This window comes from Muscardinus avellanarius (assembly GCF_963383645.1).
Source record: "Muscardinus avellanarius genome assembly, chromosome: 2".
Lineage (NCBI taxonomy): Eukaryota > Metazoa > Chordata > Mammalia > Rodentia > Gliridae > Muscardinus > Muscardinus avellanarius.
The window spans coordinates 27260448-27279148 of NC_137787.1; the positions used below are offsets into that span (position 1 = coordinate 27260448).

The 18701-nt window shown below is 33.0% G+C and overlaps 1 protein-coding gene across 2 annotated transcripts in view; it reads left to right on the forward strand.

The window, feature by feature from the left end:
• ERBB4 (erb-b2 receptor tyrosine kinase 4) overlaps positions 1 to 18701 on the forward strand; it is a gene marked incomplete at both ends in the record, with an annotated part of 1174461 nt that overhangs the window by 940337 nt on the left and 215423 nt on the right. For both annotated transcript variants that reach the window (XM_080689981.1, XM_080689982.1), the window contains 3 exons: positions 1126 to 1258; positions 6106 to 6228; positions 9758 to 9856. In XM_080689981.1, the coding sequence (XP_080546107.1) occupies positions 1126 to 1258; positions 6106 to 6228; positions 9758 to 9856 (355 nt within the window). The remainder of the gene's footprint in view (positions 1 to 1125; positions 1259 to 6105; positions 6229 to 9757; positions 9857 to 18701) is intronic.

Consider the following 18701-nt stretch of genomic DNA (forward strand, 5'->3'; position numbering starts at 1 on the left):
ATTTTCTGAAGCATATTAAATTAATATATTTCAGGCCTCTGACCACTGAAAGCTCATAGACATTGTTTTACTCTAGAACAAGTATATGACCACAAACATTACTCTTCAACCAATGAAAAAACTATCTTAGAAATCAGTAAGAGGTATTCAGCTTCAAAATGATACATTTGCTAAAAATACATTAGAAAAAAAACACTGAAAAAATAAAAATTATAATTTCTTTCAAATCCCTCCTTGGTACTATTTATATCTTTTTATGAAATATTTATTATGCAGACTTGTTTGTGAATACATGATACGTAGGTACGCTTCTAATGATAATACATAGTACTTTCTTCGTTCTGAAAGTGTTTGATCCTGTCCTCTTTCTCCTGGCCATTATTATTTTTTCTATCATAGTTTAATTCTTAGAATTTCAAATAGCACTTTTGGCAAAAGCACTTATGTTATTGGTACCCTTGTGGACTGTAGGTGTGGGCATTCATATGTCTCAAGACTACTCATATTTTGCTGTGGAGCAGTGGTTTTCAACTATGATTAATGTTGACAGACATTTGATAATATCCAGACATGCTGTCATAATTATAGAATGGGGTGTTTCTGGCATCTTGTCTTAGTGAGTAGAGATGAGGGAGACTGCTAGGCATCCTGAAGTGGACAGACGAGTCCCCCATTAAAAATTAGTATTTAGCCCAAAATGTCAACAGTGCCACCATTGCAAAAGTCTTGCTTTAGCAAAATTGGTGAAAATAAAATTATATGTAAATAATATTAAAATGCATTTCCACTTATTTTTAACAATAAAAATAATTTTAAATCTCTATATCAACATCTTGGCATCTTTATTTTGTTCCAAAGTCTTATAATTTTTTTTTATCAAATGGCATGTTGTGGATGCTTACCCCCAAAGATAAGCTGTATGTGCTGCATGGTGTATTATTAATAAACAAACACACAAACAAAAAACTAGACTTCTGCCTTGAGAAAGGTTTGTTACACCTCTAATGCATTTATTTGAATTTCTTATAATTGACCAAATTTATGTGGATAGTATCTTTCACAGTGATCTTTCCTCTTCTTTGGTCTTTTCTCTTTTCATTCCTTTTCTTTCATTCTGTTTGACAGAACTCCTCTAATTGCGGCTGGAGTCATCGGTGGTCTCTTCATCCTGGTCATCATGGGCCTGACATTTGCAGTTTATGTTAGGAGGAAGAGCATCAAAAAGAAAAGAGCATTGAGAAGGTTCCTGGAAACTGAGGTGAGGTATTTATTATTTTCAAGGTGTTGAGGAAATTGCATTTTGCTTAAGAGATTTAGTTCATACTCAATTTTTTTTGTCTCAAATGACAATTTTATCCAATATCCTGATGAGAATTTATGCTTTGTAGCATTTGAATACAAAGCTGATGAAGAATCACAGTTTAAAGTAAAATGCAGTCAAGGTAGGCTCATGACTGAAAAGGTTAACATGCAGAGATCCAAGAAATTATGGTATTGGGAAAAAGACAGATCTACTTTTTGTGGGAGGGATTCCCATTAATGAGTTCTGAGAAGAGGGTTTTCTGGTTCAAAATACAACCAGAGATAGGCAAGTAATTGGTATTTTGATTAGGATCATTAAATTAGTAGCCAATGATCTCATTACACCAGTGGCGAAAGACTGATCTACCAGGATAAAACTTAGTGTTGTAACCACGTAGAACTTACCGCACAATTTATGAGATGCATTTAACATTGTGCATGGTGGTTAATGTTAATATGTAAAATACTCATAGACTATTATAATTTGTTTTTACATAGCCACGCTGAGTTCTCTAGCATCTTTTACTGTATGGAATACACAGAAAAAACAATTAAAGAAGATGATGCACTACCAAACCACTTTCAATTCCCATTCTTTCTGAACAGTTTACAGCAATTCTGTTCTGAGACTTAGACCACACTAGATGTGTTTCTTCTCTTTTGTGGTCAGTGTGCCAATCTAGTTTTTTTTCTTAACATTAAGAGAAGTGGGGATATTCTTCCTTTCAAAAATTTTACACACAGATGAAAAATTAGATTTTAACTATGTTCTTCCAAAAGATGAAACTAGAAAGAGGAATCATGTGGAAATTTGAGGAAACAACTTCATAGCTACCTCTAAAAAAATACTTACTTAGGATTATAGTTGCCTGACATTGGAATGGGCTATCTCATCAATCCACTTCACGTCAACTAGAGATAGTTTAAATATATTCATGAGAAAACACAGTAGTGACATGAATGTTAACTAGATATTTATAGATGATCAACTTAATTATGTTCAGCCTTGTGCATTTTGTATGAAAGTTAGGAACTAGCACATATGTTGTGCATAGTTTTGATTTGGCTAGAAGTCTGGAGGAGGACAAAATTCTCTCTCATGTCCAGTTTAAGTTAGCTGATGAGAGAATTCTAAAACATGAAGTTAGCTAGAGTTGGAGAAGAACTCAAGGCGTGTAGCAGCAGTGGAAACAGTTGATTGAATAAACAGAAGATAAATTCTGTTTTTAAGCCATCTTCAAGGTCTCATTTCTAGGAAAAAAGTTGTGTTGCTTTATTTTATTTTTAATGCAGTACCTTTCGAGAACATCTTTAAAGTTGGCATTTCCTTTCTCAATAAACATACTTATTGGTTTTATAAAAGGATTTTATTTTTAATAGAAAATTATTTCTTAAGAGTAGATCATTTTACATTTACAGGTTAGATTATTATAGAATCCCCTATCTTTCTTTTAGTAAAGTAAAAAACTCTGATTTTTCTACCCTAATCTAAATAAAAGAGAAATTTTTAAGAGGAACAATTTCAGTCTTTAACTACTAATAAAGAAAAGTGCATAAAATATGAACACTTTTTTAAAAGAATCATTTGCTCATTACCATTCTTGCAGCCATACCCTAAATTTCTCACCAAATAATTTTGAAGGAAAATTTGTTATCTTATGGTTTCTGGCTCAGTCTATGAGTGGCTGTGGAGAGCTGATCTCAGGGCATTGTGGTGAGAGGAAGAGGGAGAGCACATGGGCTGTGCTCCTTACATCACAGAGGCCAGAACCCAGAGAGAGAAAAAGAGAGGGAGAGGGAGAGAGGAAGAGAGGGAGAAAGAGAGAGAGAGAGAGAGAGAGAGAGAGAGAGAGAGAGAGAGAGAGAGGAGAGAGAAAGAAAGAGAGAAAGGAGAGAAGGAGAAGGAACTCTATATAATCCCTGAGGCCACACCCCCAAGGGACCCACCTCCAGTCACTCCTTTACAGTAGATTTATTCACTTCTCAAATTATAGCCCTCAGGACTCAGTTACATCAGCTCAAACACCAATCTATGAGCTCTTCAAGGGGGCCATTCTATGTCTACCCACAACAGATAGTATATTGTTGGGAGCACTTAAAATTAATATACCTTATCAGAATCATTTTGGTCTACATTGTCTTCTTTAGAAATAGAAAAATCTTATTTTCAAAGCACATTTATTGATATATGCTTGATTCTTTGGTGGATGCTTTGACGAAAAATGTATTAAAAGACATGATCTTAACCCTTGCAGAGTGACATTCAATGCCTGTAATATCCCAGGCAATATTCCAGAATTTTTCACCTATATTGTCTCATTTTATCCTTTAATCGTCCTCTTTGGTGCTTATGGGTATACCTATTTCACAAATGGGAAATGAGGGGTCAGGTGAAATGAATTGACTTTTCTCTAGATTTAAACTCAATTTTTTCCTTCCCTATCACTCATGGCTCACAAAACAAAGCCATGCTACTTTAAAAAGTATAACATTCAAATTTCTGAGTAAATTTGTACAAAATTTTATGTGATATATCACATAATTATAGGAGACTAAACATCTCAGGTAGAACTGTGAATTATTCAAAGTATAAAATTAATGCATGGTATATGCCAAACTATATCTATCTAATGTATATTTTATGTTTACAAAGCTCAAGGTCCTAAAATTCCTTTCCCAGTTTTGTATGTGATTTTATATGATTTTTATATATAATTTTAAAAAATGACAGCTGGGCTTTGTGGTACACACTTGTAATCCCAGTACTTGGAGGCTGAGGCAGGAGGAAGGTTTGGGGCCAGCCTCACGGAAACTTATTGAGAACCTGTTTCAAAATAAAGAATAAAAAATAGGGCTGGGGATATAGCTGGAAGATAGAATGCATTTGGGTTCTATTCCCAGTACCACACACAAAAAAGTTTCACAGAAATTACTCATACACATTATGTATGTAATTATCTCAAAATAAATGATTATTTCTACTGATTTTTTTTCAGATTAAACAAATAATTTAGTGATTCCTTATGAGATTCTTTTATTCTACTTTAGTGCTGATATAGATCATCAAATGTATATTCTTATAATATAAATTTGCAAATGAAAGTAAAGCAATCAATTGCTAATCTATTAGAAAATAACTCAAAATCATGGACAGTCTTTTTTTTATCATATTCTTTCTAAAATTTTTCCATTGCTACACTTAACTATATTCAAGACTATGTTCTACTAATTAAGTAGGCCATGATGTTCACAGAAGCATGATAATAATACCCAAGCTGGAGGGGCACAATGTACTTAGTCTCATAAACAGACATTTTGAAATACTGTGGTAGTTTCAAGATAATATGAGTAGGAGTAGTCCTTAATTATTTCCTTATACAGAGAAAGAACAAGCTATTTGTCTTTGTTTAAAGTTTAGTTCCTTAACTTTAAAAAGAAAAAAAAAAGAAATCCTACTTCTCTCACTTGATTTCTTTCCTCAAGTGGTAATTAAAACCTAAAATTTTAACAAGAAATATATTTTATGGTAGGTACCCAGTCCCATTAATATACAGTAGTCCCCCTTATCCATGGATTATAAATTCCAAGACCCCCACTGGATACTTGGAATCATGGATTATACTGAACTAGACATGCACAGCTCTGATATAGTTCAGTCTATAAATAAGGCACCATAAATGGTTAACAACCATTACTGATAATAAAATAGAATAATTACAAGAATGTTCTCCTGTACAAATTACTTAAAACTTATGAATTGTTTATTTGGGGAATTTTTCATTTAATATTTTACAAATTCAGTTGTCCATAGGTAAACAAAACTACAGAAAGTAAAACTGTGGATTAGTAGTGGCTACTATAGACATTTTTTTGGTCACACACATGCAAGTGCTTAGCACACATGCACCTACCATTATCTTACTCATTCCTCTTCTTAGCCTAATGACATCTTACAGTGGTCAACATACTTTTGCATTTTGGACACACCCAGCCTCCCTCATACGTCCCCTGGTGTCACCCTCTAGTAGAACATAGTCTTCTTTCTTCTCCTGATGCAGTACCAAAACTGTCCTTTACCATGGTAGTGACTTCACGAGGCCAGTGTATTTTTCTTATCTCAATATGTTCTCACAGTACCCATCCGGAAGAAGCCAAAACTAGTTTGGGCTTTGGTGTTTTTTATTTTCTTTGCATTTCATAACATTCACTTATGATCTAGAATCAAATCATAGAATATTTTTTAATCTAGAAAGCACACTAGGACCTTGCTACTTAAAATGTATTAAAAGATGATCTTCATACCTATCCATCACCCAGAGTCCTGAAAAATGCAAAATTTCAGGCCTACCCTAGACCTGAACGAGGATCCCCATTTTGACTAGAATGCCAGATACCTCATTTTTTCACTGAGGTTTAAAAGCACTGTCCTAAGGTATTTGCATGCTCTAAATTTTTCCTTCTTCTCACACATTTGTCCTGGCTCCTCAGCCAGATGTTTAGGATTAGGAAGAAAGTATTTCTATTTTTTCTGTATATATCTCCAAGTTATCATATCTCAAGGTAGGATACCTATATTATTTGAATTCATCTGAAAAGAACAGGAGAAAAGAAAGGATAGAATCTGAAGAATGTCTGAATGTACTTTTTTAATGAAGAGGAGCTCATTATAAAGGTTTTTTATTTCTTTTTATCAAAGTGTGTTTATATGTTTTTGAATGTGTGGGAAAGAAAACCAGTGGGATAGAGTGAGCAGGACCGATTATTTAATTGAAATTCACATCATCTTTTCCATTTGCTTTGCAGTTGGTAGAACCATTAACTCCCAGTGGAACAGCACCAAATCAAGCTCAACTTCGAATTTTGAAAGAAACTGAACTCAAAAGGGTAAAAGTTCTTGGCTCGGGCGCCTTTGGAACTGTTTATAAAGTAAGTACAAACAACATCAACAGTTATTTAAATTTGGAATCAGACTAAAAAAAAAAACAATAATTACTTCAGCCAACCTAATTTCTTGTTAATATTTGGAGAGGAGGGCCTTTATAGTACTGAGAAGTTGCTGTACAAACGAATTCATTAATTTTTATTGAACAACTGAGATAAATACAGTCTTGAGAGATAGACAGGACATGCTGGTACAAAGCAAAATACAGTTCTTTCTCTCAATGCCATTTTGATCTCATTTCAATATCCTTCTCCCTTTAGAAAATTTCCATTCATATCCAAAATACCCAGCTCCAACCCATATTCCTAGCTCTACAAAGTGTTTCCTGAATCTCAGACATACCTGGACAACATACCATAATCCCTTTCTCTTATTTTCTGCTAATCTTTCAATCTAAAAGCATCCTACTAACTTAACTCTTTAGAATTCACCTGAATGTGTTCATACATTAGTAGAATTATGATTTGTTTTTTGCTTACCTGGCAAAGTATACAATTTAGTGGTTAGTGTCTATAGTTTTGATACTCTTGACATTATGTTCAAACTATAACATTGACTTTATATGAGAAATTAAGGTCAGATAGGAAGAAAGCGTAGCATTATGTTTTGTTTTTTTAAAATACTGGGGATAGAACCCAGGGGAATTGTATCTCTGAGCTACACCCCTAATCCTATTTTTTAGTATATTTGTTTTATTAGAGTCTCACTAAGTTGCAAAGGGCCTCGCTAAGTAGCTGAGGCTGTCCGTGAACTGCGATCCTCCAGTCTCTGCCTCCCAAATGCTGGGATTACAAGTGTGCACCACACCTGGCCACATTATGGGTTTTTGATAAAAAGAGATTTTTGGAAAGGGAAAGCTCAAATTATAGCATTTGTGTGTTTACTTATTTAGCTTAATTAAAAAACGAATCCAGAGGCCAGGCCCAAGGTTAATTGTTGTGAAATTTATTTTAATTGTAAATAACAAAAAGAGGAAACTGCTGAGTTAATGCTGATTCCCTTTTAGAATATCCATCACTGTAATTACAAAAGTTTATGTTGATGGCTTAATATATTTTTAAAAGCTATATGTAAGCCTACATTTTTAAAACATATCTGCTAAAATAAGTTGGATCCTAGGATCCTAGGAGTTTTACATTTTAAAGTGTTTTTAAAAATAATAACCTAAAAACCATAGCCAGGTTTTAATTTTTAAACCAGACCAGGCACGGTGGCACAGGTTTGTAACCCCAGTACCTAGGAGGATAAAACAGAAGGATTGCAGGTTCTTATCATAAGCTACTTGGGGGGGTGGGCTCCCAACTTAGTAAGACCCTGTTTCACATTAAAGAATTTAATAAAAAGGGTGTAGCTCAGAAGTAGAATGACCCTGGGTCCCATCACCAGTACTACAAAAAATTAATAAAATAAAGCATTACCAATACTTTTACTAAGAGCAATTATTTGTTGTCCATGAATGTTTTAATTTTATTGAAATTACCTGCAATGAAAATTTTTTGGAATTTTTATAAATTTGGATTTTGTTCCTGGAATGTATATCTTTAGTTCTAGGTTTTAATCAATATATAAATTTTTATAAGATGTATTGTCTAAAATTATAAAGAATTATTCTTTTCCATAGAAATGCAAGTTTCCCTTCAAAATGGAGATATGTTATGGTTACGCATAAAAAATTAGAACCAATATTGTGGTTACTATCATAGTTAAATTTTTTTTCTGGTCAGGCCTGGAAAAAAATGAATGCCCTTACTTCCAGTGAAGTATAAATTAATTTATACTAGTTTTATATTTTTATTTAAAATATTCCCTAGGAATATTTTAATATTGATTCTGTGCCTTTATAGAATAATAGTAAGCATGTTCTCTATCCTAGAACCATCCCTAAGAAAATGTAGAATCATGGATCCTGGGATTCTTTTCTCCTGTTTCTGCTCTCATTTTTTTTTAATTTTACATTAAAAGAGCTTAGCAAATTATTTTGCATTTGATACACAGATTTCCTTATTTATTCTGATAAAGAAAAAATCACAATCTTAAATCTATATTCTAAAGTTTAAAGTTTTAATCTTTATTATGATCTTGTTTTAATAATTTTTGTGTTTAGGTTTTCTCATATTATTCCAACTTTGGACATATTACAAATGTTTTAGCATGGATGTTTAAAGTAAAAAAAATAGTTTTAATCTTTAGCTTTATGACTCCAACCAGCTGATATTAAGAAAGATAGGAAGTGTATACCTTTTAATAATGGGCTATTAATTCTTCCTTTTGATTAAGTATTAAAGCTGTAATAGAGTTTTTTTTATGACATGGGCACTAAATTAAAATTTGAGAATTTTTCTTTAATGACCCATATTAGTTTCTGTGTTTACTTGGGAAAATATGTTTTTTAAATAATTCTAGTATAATTCATACATCCTTTCATTTTATATCAAAATCATTATCCTCATTTAAATGTTTATATCCAGAAATGCTAATATCTAGCATAATCTATTGTACTCAAATTCTACCAACTTTTTAGTTTCCAATGCATAGAAAGTGTTCATATATTTTAATTATATGTTGTGAGGGAAGGAAATTTAGCCAAAATCAATATAAATATTTTATTTTTACCTCAGATAATAAAACTCCTTTGTATACATATAGTTTAACAATATAGACAAATTAATGTGTTCAAAACCAGTAGTGCTTGCTTCTGAAAACTGATTCCAACATAATCAACTTTGAAATATAATTAAGTCAATCTTACCTAGAAGAACATGGGAATATGCATTCTGACTCTTTTTTTTTCTTTTAATTTGCAGGATAGATATTATTAAAGTTGAATAAAACCTCTGGCATTATTTAGCCAAATCTTCTAAGTTACAGATGAGATAATTAAAAATGGAATAGATTTTCCAAATCTTGAGAAGTTTATCCAAATCAGATATTGTTATATTATACTGTTTTGACGGAGCCACTAGTGGTAGCCCATACCTGTAATCTCAGTACTTGGGAGGCTGGGACAGAAGGATCTCAGGTCCAAGGACAGCCTCAGCAATATAGCAAGACTCTCAGTAACCTAGTGAGACCCTGTTTCCAATCAAAAAAGAAATGTTTAAAAAAGGCTAAAGGTATAGCTCTAGGAGGTAGAATGCCCCTGGGTTCAATTCCCACTGCCACAAAAAAAAAAGAAAGAAAAAGAAAGAAAAAAGAAAAATACTCTTTCAATGGTTAATTAACATCCAAAAATTTCTCCATACACGTAAGTTAAATTTCATATTAATATAACTACCATGAAATCAGAATACATGTTTAATTCATCTTTAGATAATTAAATCATACAGTAAAGATGAATGAATTGTAACATATAGCAGGTGCTAAGCAAATGTTTGTGGATTTAATGAAAGCATATAGAACTTCTAAGTTATTTTTATAGACTAATAGATCTAGAGGTCAAATCAAACTTTATTTCTGCTATATAAGTGATATATGTCTTCCTATAGAGTTAATGCAGATTTCTTCCCTTGAAAGGGTATCTGGGTACCTGAAGGTGAAACTGTGAAGATTCCTGTGGCCATCAAGATTCTTAATGAGACAACTGGTCCCAAAGCTAATGTGGAGTTCATGGATGTAAGTACAGTCACCCACACAATTAAGATCATCATTATTAAATAGACTGCTTTAAGAGTTAAAAACAACAACTTACAAAATTTCTTCTCTGGAAGTATTATCATGATTGGAAAAAATTATAAGACTATTTCATGGTATATTATACTTTTAAGTTTACCTCTGGTTTGCAACTATCTCCTATACACTACAGTAGAAGTTCCCTATGGGATCTGATCATGCTTACAATCCCCAAGGTGAATTATCTTCTGTGAATCAATATCAATGTTTCCATATTTCATTATTAAATAGCCAATATCTTTGAAGTAAAAACATGCCTCATTTGGACTAAAAATACATGTAACAACCATAAATCACCCATTGTACGTAATAATCAACTATCATAAACTTGTTTCTTAAAATAACTCACACTGAACAGCATTAGAAGAACATTGTGATGATGGTGATGTAGGTCACTAATATTTAGTAAGCCCCAAACAACCTTATGGGTAATAATATTTACAATTGCTTAGGAAGTATCAAGCCCTGTTATAAGTAATTTTACTAATCCTCAAGCTCAATAGTCCAGGTTAATCAGTAGTTAAAAAGTTAGTTGATGGCAGGCCTAGACTCTAGGTTCAAGTAGCCAGTCTTCTACAGGGCAAAAAAAATATTTTCTTAAAGAATCAGAGAATAGTCGGTATATGAATGCATGACTTATCTGTGACCACTAACTCAATTATGCCCTTTTGGGGGGAAGAAAGGTTAGGAAAGTGTCTATAATTAATTTTGACAAAACAAAGCAATACAAGTGAATAGGTGTGTCAATAAAATTGTATTTATACAAACAATATGAGAGCAGGCTTGGTTTGAGCATCAGCCAATGCTCTTAAGGGGTATGTAATAACTATTATGACTAAATACTTTTGGGGAATAGTTATGATTTAAAAATTAATTGGTCTGCTTTACATTATTATGGCTATGTTCTATTTAGTTGAAAATAATCAAGCTTAATTTCCACAGTAGATTAATCTCTGCTAAATTTAAATTATAACCCTATCTGAATCTGATAATTGCCAACTTAAATTTACTTTATTTTTTCCAATTCAAATTCAAAAGATAGGCCTCTGTAGGTAAAGTGCTCCAACTATAGAATAATAGTTCTAAGGAATGAAAGTACTTTATAAGGTCAATCAGAACTTTAAGATTTCCCCTAGCAAAAATGGCAGATTGAGCTTCTCTGCAAATTTCAGAGAATAGGATGGAATAAAATTATATATGCAGCATGCTGTTATTTTTTCACATTCAACACAAGATATCTTGCCAGGGGTTCTAGCCAAGATCCATATACGTTCTATATCTTTTAACATAATGTCATCTGTAATAAGAATGATTTTGATTTTCAAATGACCTTTGTGTGAAAGATGATGCAAGCATATGCACTTTGCTTTTTTAAGATAGATTGCTATATATTCCTACCTAGTTTCTCTTAAAAGCTCTTTTGTAAGTTTTACAGTAGCTCCGTCTTTGACCTTGTACAACTTATTCGAGTATAAGGGTAATCAATTTATACAAAGCTACTTTTAGCTTAATTTTGTATTGGTTATAACATAGTAGGGCTGGTAATCGGTCAGTACAAATCTACCCTTCTGAACAGTTGATTATATGCCTTATCCATTGTTAACTATTTTAAATATCACTCTTGTGGTATATTTATCATACTTATCTAATAAATATTGAATCCAGTAATGAAATAATGTCTTGTGCAGGACTGTAAAGGTTCTGACCCTCTCGGCAGCTGTATGTCTTGGTTCGTGTGTTAAAATTTATTTTCAGTAATGTCTCAATTATTCAATTTACTCTTGATCATAGCTATAAATTTGTGAGGGGAGTTTTCAGAAAAGTAGAATTATAAAGAAAAATTGCAGTGAGTAAAAACAGCATAGGCTAACATATAAAACTGATAGAAAAAGAATATTACCCAGGTTAGAAGCCAAAGCTGAACTTCACAAGAATGCTAGAAATCTCTGCTTGGGCAGAGATTGGGCAGCCATTTTGTCATATTTCCATGGAAACAAACTGGTAAAAAGGGGTTAAGAGGCTACAAAATAATAACCTAAAAAGAAGCTTTAAAAACCTCATCATGATTTTGAATGATTATTTGAAAGCTCCTAACCCCATAATTTTTTTTTCTCTTGATCTGAAGCCTATTCCCATGGAAACAGGAGAGGGGATAGCAGCTTGAAGTCTTAGATTTCTGCCGAATTTTCGATGAGCCTCTGATTAATCCCTGAAAGGAGTCATTTTGCTAGATGGTTGATGGATTTGGTAACTAGCAGATTTTAAAAAGTCTCTTCTTTTTTTTAAGTTAGGAAAATTAAGTGAAATATTTTACTGCATCTTTTCTATTTGTCGATAGATGCCGGAAAATTAAAAGACCAATGGGCTGCTATGGGCAGAGTTTCAATAAACATCAGGCAAAAACACTTCCTACTGTTTTGGTGACTTATTTTGAAACATTGGAGAAAAAGAATCCAATGATTAAAACAGTTGGGCAAAACTGATGGCAAATTCAGTATTTTAAGACAGCTGGCATGATGTTCATGCAAACATATAGCTACCTAGTGTAGCTACAGTTTTAACTCTGCTGTTGTGTGGGCAGATCATTATAAGAATTTGAGTAACATGCCAAGCCATAATATAAAAGTTTGTGTATGTAAAATTATTTGCAATTTGAACCTAAGGATTAAGTAGAAATAATAAATATTCATCAGATCTATAATGTTAAAAGTAATATGTTTGATAAATGTCTTGCATTGGGTTCTTCTAGAAGCAAAAACTGCTCATAAAACAAAGATTTGTGTTAAGGTAGTTTATTTTGGAGGTGTAAGACTCATCAGTAGGAGGGTGTAGAAATAAGACAGGGAAGACAATAAGTAAATCTAGCTGTCATAGTGAACAACGGTAACTTCTTCCTACACAGGAGAAACTGGCGGTCACTGTAAGACATACACATTGAGTTATTCTGCTGGAGGATTAAGGATCTGAGGTCCTAATACCCACACCTTTGGGTCATTGTTTGGGGGATTCTGGGAAAGAAAGACATTAATCCCCTTTCATGCCCTACTTGCTGCTGATGGTAAAACAGGCTCCTATGGAAAGAGACAGCCATTGAGAGAAAAAAAAAAAAGTGGATGAGAAGCAGATGGGAGAGCATTAGGGCAGCAAGTTCCAAGGATAGCTTTTAAATTAAAACAAGATCCTCCATGTCTCTTTTGCAAACTAGTGTTTGCATCTATTTGCATTTATATGTGTATGTGTTTTATACCATCTTATAAAAGAAAAATAAAGCTTTCAAAGATAATGGAAATAAAATAATTTTCTGAAGCATTAGACTCCTTTGTACCTCTCCTAGTTATAATTAGGGGAGATATTCCAAATTCAATAACTTACTACTTTGTGTAACAGAGGGAGCTGTGCTCTCTACTGGTTAGTATGATAAATGGCACAAATGCAGCAACTTAATACTCCCAACTGATCATTACATTCTGCCCTTCCATTGTTATCCAAGGGCAAAGGAGAGGACTTTTATATTTTCTTAGATTTTTATCATAGGCAAAAGGTAAATAAGGGGTGGTTTCCATTATAGCAAATGCTGCACTAAAAGCAACAAGAGGGGAATTTGGTCACAGGGTTGTTACTTAGCTCACCTGAATATACCTAATGGATTTGTAATGACAATAATAGCACCTGCTAGTGAATGGCCAGCATATTCTTCATTCCCCTAAAGGAAGATCACACCAAGGGACATTAAAAAAAATGACTCTGAAGGTCTTTCTTCATGAGAAGAATGCCTGCATTCACACATTCTCCCAGTTCTTGTTTCGAGTGTAATCTCATTGGGAAAATGCAGAATTTTTTGTAGGCAGTTCTTTGTTTGATTTTTAATTCACCAAATGGTGTAGAACACATTACTAGGAAATGATTCCTGGAACTGGAGACCATAGTCTGGTAAAATTAAATAGGCTCTGAGTATTTGTTAGTTACCACCACTCTTTTTCTGCTGAAATTTAAGCCTGTTATCATTTAACACTGTTTTAAAAGTTTTACCTAAATTATTGTTTTTTTTTAAGAAAATAGACTGGGAAAGAAATAAATTCTATAATTATCCTAAATTCCAGTATACAATCCTGATTTAGTTTTTATGTGAATCTGCCTGGTTCCAGTGTCAGCTTTCCCAGGCCAAAACCACTGCATGGTTCACAGCACAGGGCTGTGGGGAATGTGCCTCATTTTACCCAACCTTATTATGTAAATGGTAGTATTTTTTATTAAAAATCAAATAAATTGTTTTCTTCTCCTTATACATAAGAAATTTTACTTATCTTACACAACCATCATTTTTCTGTTTTCTGAAAAAATGTTCATATAAATGGTGTTTATGTTTCTCTGTACTGACTTTATGATGTTCAATAGCTCATTGGAAATTGTTTTGACTAATTGATGCCCATATTAGTGGAGTAAATGAATGCAATTTGCTAGCAGTTTATGTTTTCTCTCAATTATTATAGATTATAATGATTATTATGTAATCATTTTATTATATTATAGCATACTTGCAAAATGATCTGAAAATATATATTGGTTCTCTAACATTTTCACGTTGTACAACTTCATATATATGGTTTTACATAGTCAATAGAAACTCTTAGCTGGATCTTATAAAGTAACAATAAATTTTTAAAAATCAACACTACTTTAATCAATTATAACTTTTTCCTTATAGGCTTTATTTGCATGTATGAATGCAGTATGTCTCTTTCAGAAGTGAAAAGATTAAGAATTTTCTCTTTATAAATGCTCATTACCAAATGTCACAAGATCCTATACTGTTTCCATGGTCTTGAAAAGGCAGTTAAATAGTCCTCTTTTCTTTATGAAAAATTATAGCTAAAATAATTTTTAAAGTTCTAGAAAATTACTTTAGTTTTAATAATAAAATTATATGTTCATAAAGAGAATCCATAAATGTCACTAGAAACAGAATTTAGAGTCTTTCAAAGCTTCACTAGAGAAAAGAAGAAAGAACAAAGAAACTCCTCTAACTAAGCTAAGTCATTTCTGATCATGTTCATTTCACTGGTTCTTGTTCATCTCCTGCTGGCTGTATGGAATGGTCACCAGCAGAAGCATCACCGGTTTGCACACTCAGCTCTTCATCCACCTCCTGCATCCATGTTCATCTTTCTTTCATCATCTTCCCATGTCTCACAAGCCATTGGCTGCCACCCATCCTAATGTCTTTCTGCAGCCCTCTCAGATTGGTGCCCTAGCATTGTAACCACATTCTTATAAAAATTATCAACATCCCTGCTTCTCACAATCATGCTGGCAGTAAGCATTCTTGGAGATGTTGAAAATTCATAGGGACAGGATCCTTTCAATACACACATTTTCTGTAGCTCATCTCTCTAGATTATCAAATTCCATCTCTAGTCTCAGGAATCTGACCTTGACCCTGCCCTGGATATGGCCAAAGTGAAATTTTAGGGGCAACTAAAGTATAACATACCCAAAGTGGATCTCGTTATCTTTATTTCTAAATCTCTTCTACATTCAGTTCCACTCATTTAAACATTTTTCATGTATCTATCCACCCTGTTCTCCATATCACAAATTTCTCTTTCAATATTACAATTCCTCAAATCACCCAATTCCAAATCCAGGTGCAAATGCTTAGATTTTATGCCAGACATTTGTATGGGTAGCATATTCTTCTTTTTGTAGTTCACTGATATACTTTCACCCAAGCCATTCACTTCTTCATCTTGAATTAAGAGGCTAACTTCCAATTTAATCTCTCCACCTTTTCAGACAAAGCTCAAAGTGCATCTCTAGTCTCAGAAATCTGACCTTGACTCTGCCCTGGATATGGCCACAGTGAAATTTTAGGGGCAACTAAAGTATAACATTCTTTTGCATAAAATATTTTGATGTCATTGCTAAAGTGAAATACCAGATTCTTAGCTCATAGAGTTCCCGATCATGTTTCTAGTTGTCTTTCTCTTCATTAGATTTCTTTCCCAGTCACTTTACAAAGTTAGTCAATGCTTTTTCCAGGAATGTTCATCCTTTAGTTACACTTAAGGTACCCTAGTTACCCTTATTTTCCCAATTTATTTCCTCAAAGAGCCCTTTCCTGTCTTCTAGTCTAAAGTGCATCCTAAATATATTCCCTTCATAACATATACTCCAATGAGTTTATTGCATATTAACTTTTTTCCTTAGTTTTGAAAAAATTACCAGTTCTCACTTTGTAATCCATTTTTATATCTTTATGGGTACATTATAGTCCCACAACATAATGTAATTTATAGGGATTGTGACTTACATGCACACAGCACTTGGAGAACTTTATTTAAAATCCCACTAGATTGCTGGATTCTGTGTGATGGGGGCAGTTATCCGTCCACTCCACCCTGGCATTTCTAATGGCAAGCACAATATAGGTACCTGGTTAGGAAACATAGTCAATGCATAGCTGGTTGTTCAAATGGATTTTTTCTTCCATCTTGTGTAAGATTTATTTTTCTTCCTTTATACCTTCTCTATTCCAGCATAATTGATTTTTGTAGTATTTTTCTCAATAGGCCTATCTCTCCCACGTAGTACTTGGATCATTTTGCTTAGATATTTATATTGTCTATCTTTGACTTATTGCTTCAAATTCAGTTGAATAGCTGTCGAATCAAGCACACCAAACATATCACCAAGAAATAGACTTTCCCTTTTGACTGTAAGAAAGGCTCAGTGTAGTTTCTGAATGTTTTTAAGGAGAAAAACACTTGAAAGACTTTTTCCGATTTACAAGAGAGGCCACTAACCTATCCTAATTCCTGCTAGGAGAACCAACAGTAGTGAATCTTCCAAATGCCTATCTCTTATATTGGAGTTTTCCTCCTATATGAGAGGGGTCTACTCGGTTTCATTTCTACCATTTTATTCCTGTTTTTAGAATCTCCTTTAGTAAGTTTGGATAAGATTTGCTCCCATAACTAAAACTAGTTGTTAGAGCCTCTTTGCTCCTTTTTCTCCTGTGCATTTACTTCCTTTCCAATAGGAGTAAAGATGCAATTATGGGCTCCTGTGTGGGAAAAAAAGTTGATTTTTATCACAGATATTGAAAGAACATAAAATTTAAAAAGTAATTGATTAATGTCATTATAAATCTTTGCAAGTAACAGTTAACGTAATTGGCAACTTTCCTAAAACTTTAAATATTACTTTAAAGCTTTGAATATTACCTTGAGGGTTACTAAGGAGTTTAAAGTTTTTGTATTCTAAAAGGCTTAATATCTTTCTCTCTTAATATGCATAAAAGAGACTATGCAATTCCAAACAGGTTGTTCTCCATAAGCCTCAAATTTAACTTCATAAAAATAACTATTTTTATTTCTCAGAAGCATTTTTTGAATTTTTGTTTATGGAAAATATATTTCCCAGGAGAACATAACCAACTGTACTAGTATTTAAATTTGATAACTGAAAATCAATAGTCTCCTGAATGCATATATTTTCATAGTGTCAGTATTTTCCAGTTCTCTGAACTCCACAATTTAGTGAATGCCTCAGATGATTAAAAAAATGTGTTCTTCTGCAACATAGAGTTACAAGAGAATTATATCAATTGTGTGGCATTTCTGATTCCAACCTGAACATATTTGCTTATTATGATGGCTTAGGAAAACTCTCTACTCAGTTTGATTTGTATTACTGGGAGGAGCCATGTATACTATTAAGATTGTCCATAAGCAGCGAATAGAATGATTTTGCCCATAAGACAAGCTAAGATCAAGAAATAGAATTTCTAGACTATCAGCAAACAATTTCAGATTTATCAAACTTTGACACCTGCAGCTTTGTTAATGGTTTACTTGTAGATTCAAAGATGCAAAATATTGTTTCTTCAGGAAGAAGAGACTATCTGCAAATGTCCTGGTTTTCATAACATGGCATAAAGTCATCCTTATTAATCTTAGGGAAGTGATTTGGCCTAGGGAATGTAGGATTCTTATGCTGTGTGATGTTTGTAATGGATACACTCATATACATGAATGCTCTATCTATATCTACATTCCACACTGGTAAAGAAAGGTAGAGTCTGGATTGGATATGAAACCTCTCCAACTCCAAAGAACACTGGCTTCTCATACCATTAGTTTATTTCCTCCATTTCATATTAAGTGAGAGAGGACTGACTCAAGAAATAAAACTTGTGATACTTCAGTTATAGACTTTTAGTCCTCTAACTTTTATTTTCTCCTGAGTTTCTAAAACTGCCTGTTGTATTGATAGAAATCAAGCTTTACCAAAAGTAGTCTTGCCTCTTAAAGTAAGATGATGGTCTTGTCCTTTTCTTCTTATTTATTATTGTTCTGTATGACATTGGTTTTCACTTACTTTTACCCTCAGATTAGAAAGTTAGCAATGTTAACTTTCTTTAAAAGAAAAATAGACAAATATCCCAAATTCATACAAAAGTATCTGGTGTGTGATATTGCATAGATGTTTTAATATCATCATTACCACTTTTAATAAAATTATTATTGTAGAATCTGTACTTGTTTGTATTATATGTACTATTAGTAGTATAGTATTTGTCTCAGAAATGCATATCACAATATCCTTTTAAACATTTCTAAATACTGCCACCGCTCCTATTAAGCCATCTTTAGGGTGCCTGTGGATTATAGTTTATGTGATCTAATAACAGCATGGCATTATTAAAAGAGAATTTGCATTTTTGAGGTATTAAAATTATGAGATCAGTTTTTCACAGAAGAATAAGCAACCTGTGATGGCCCTCAAT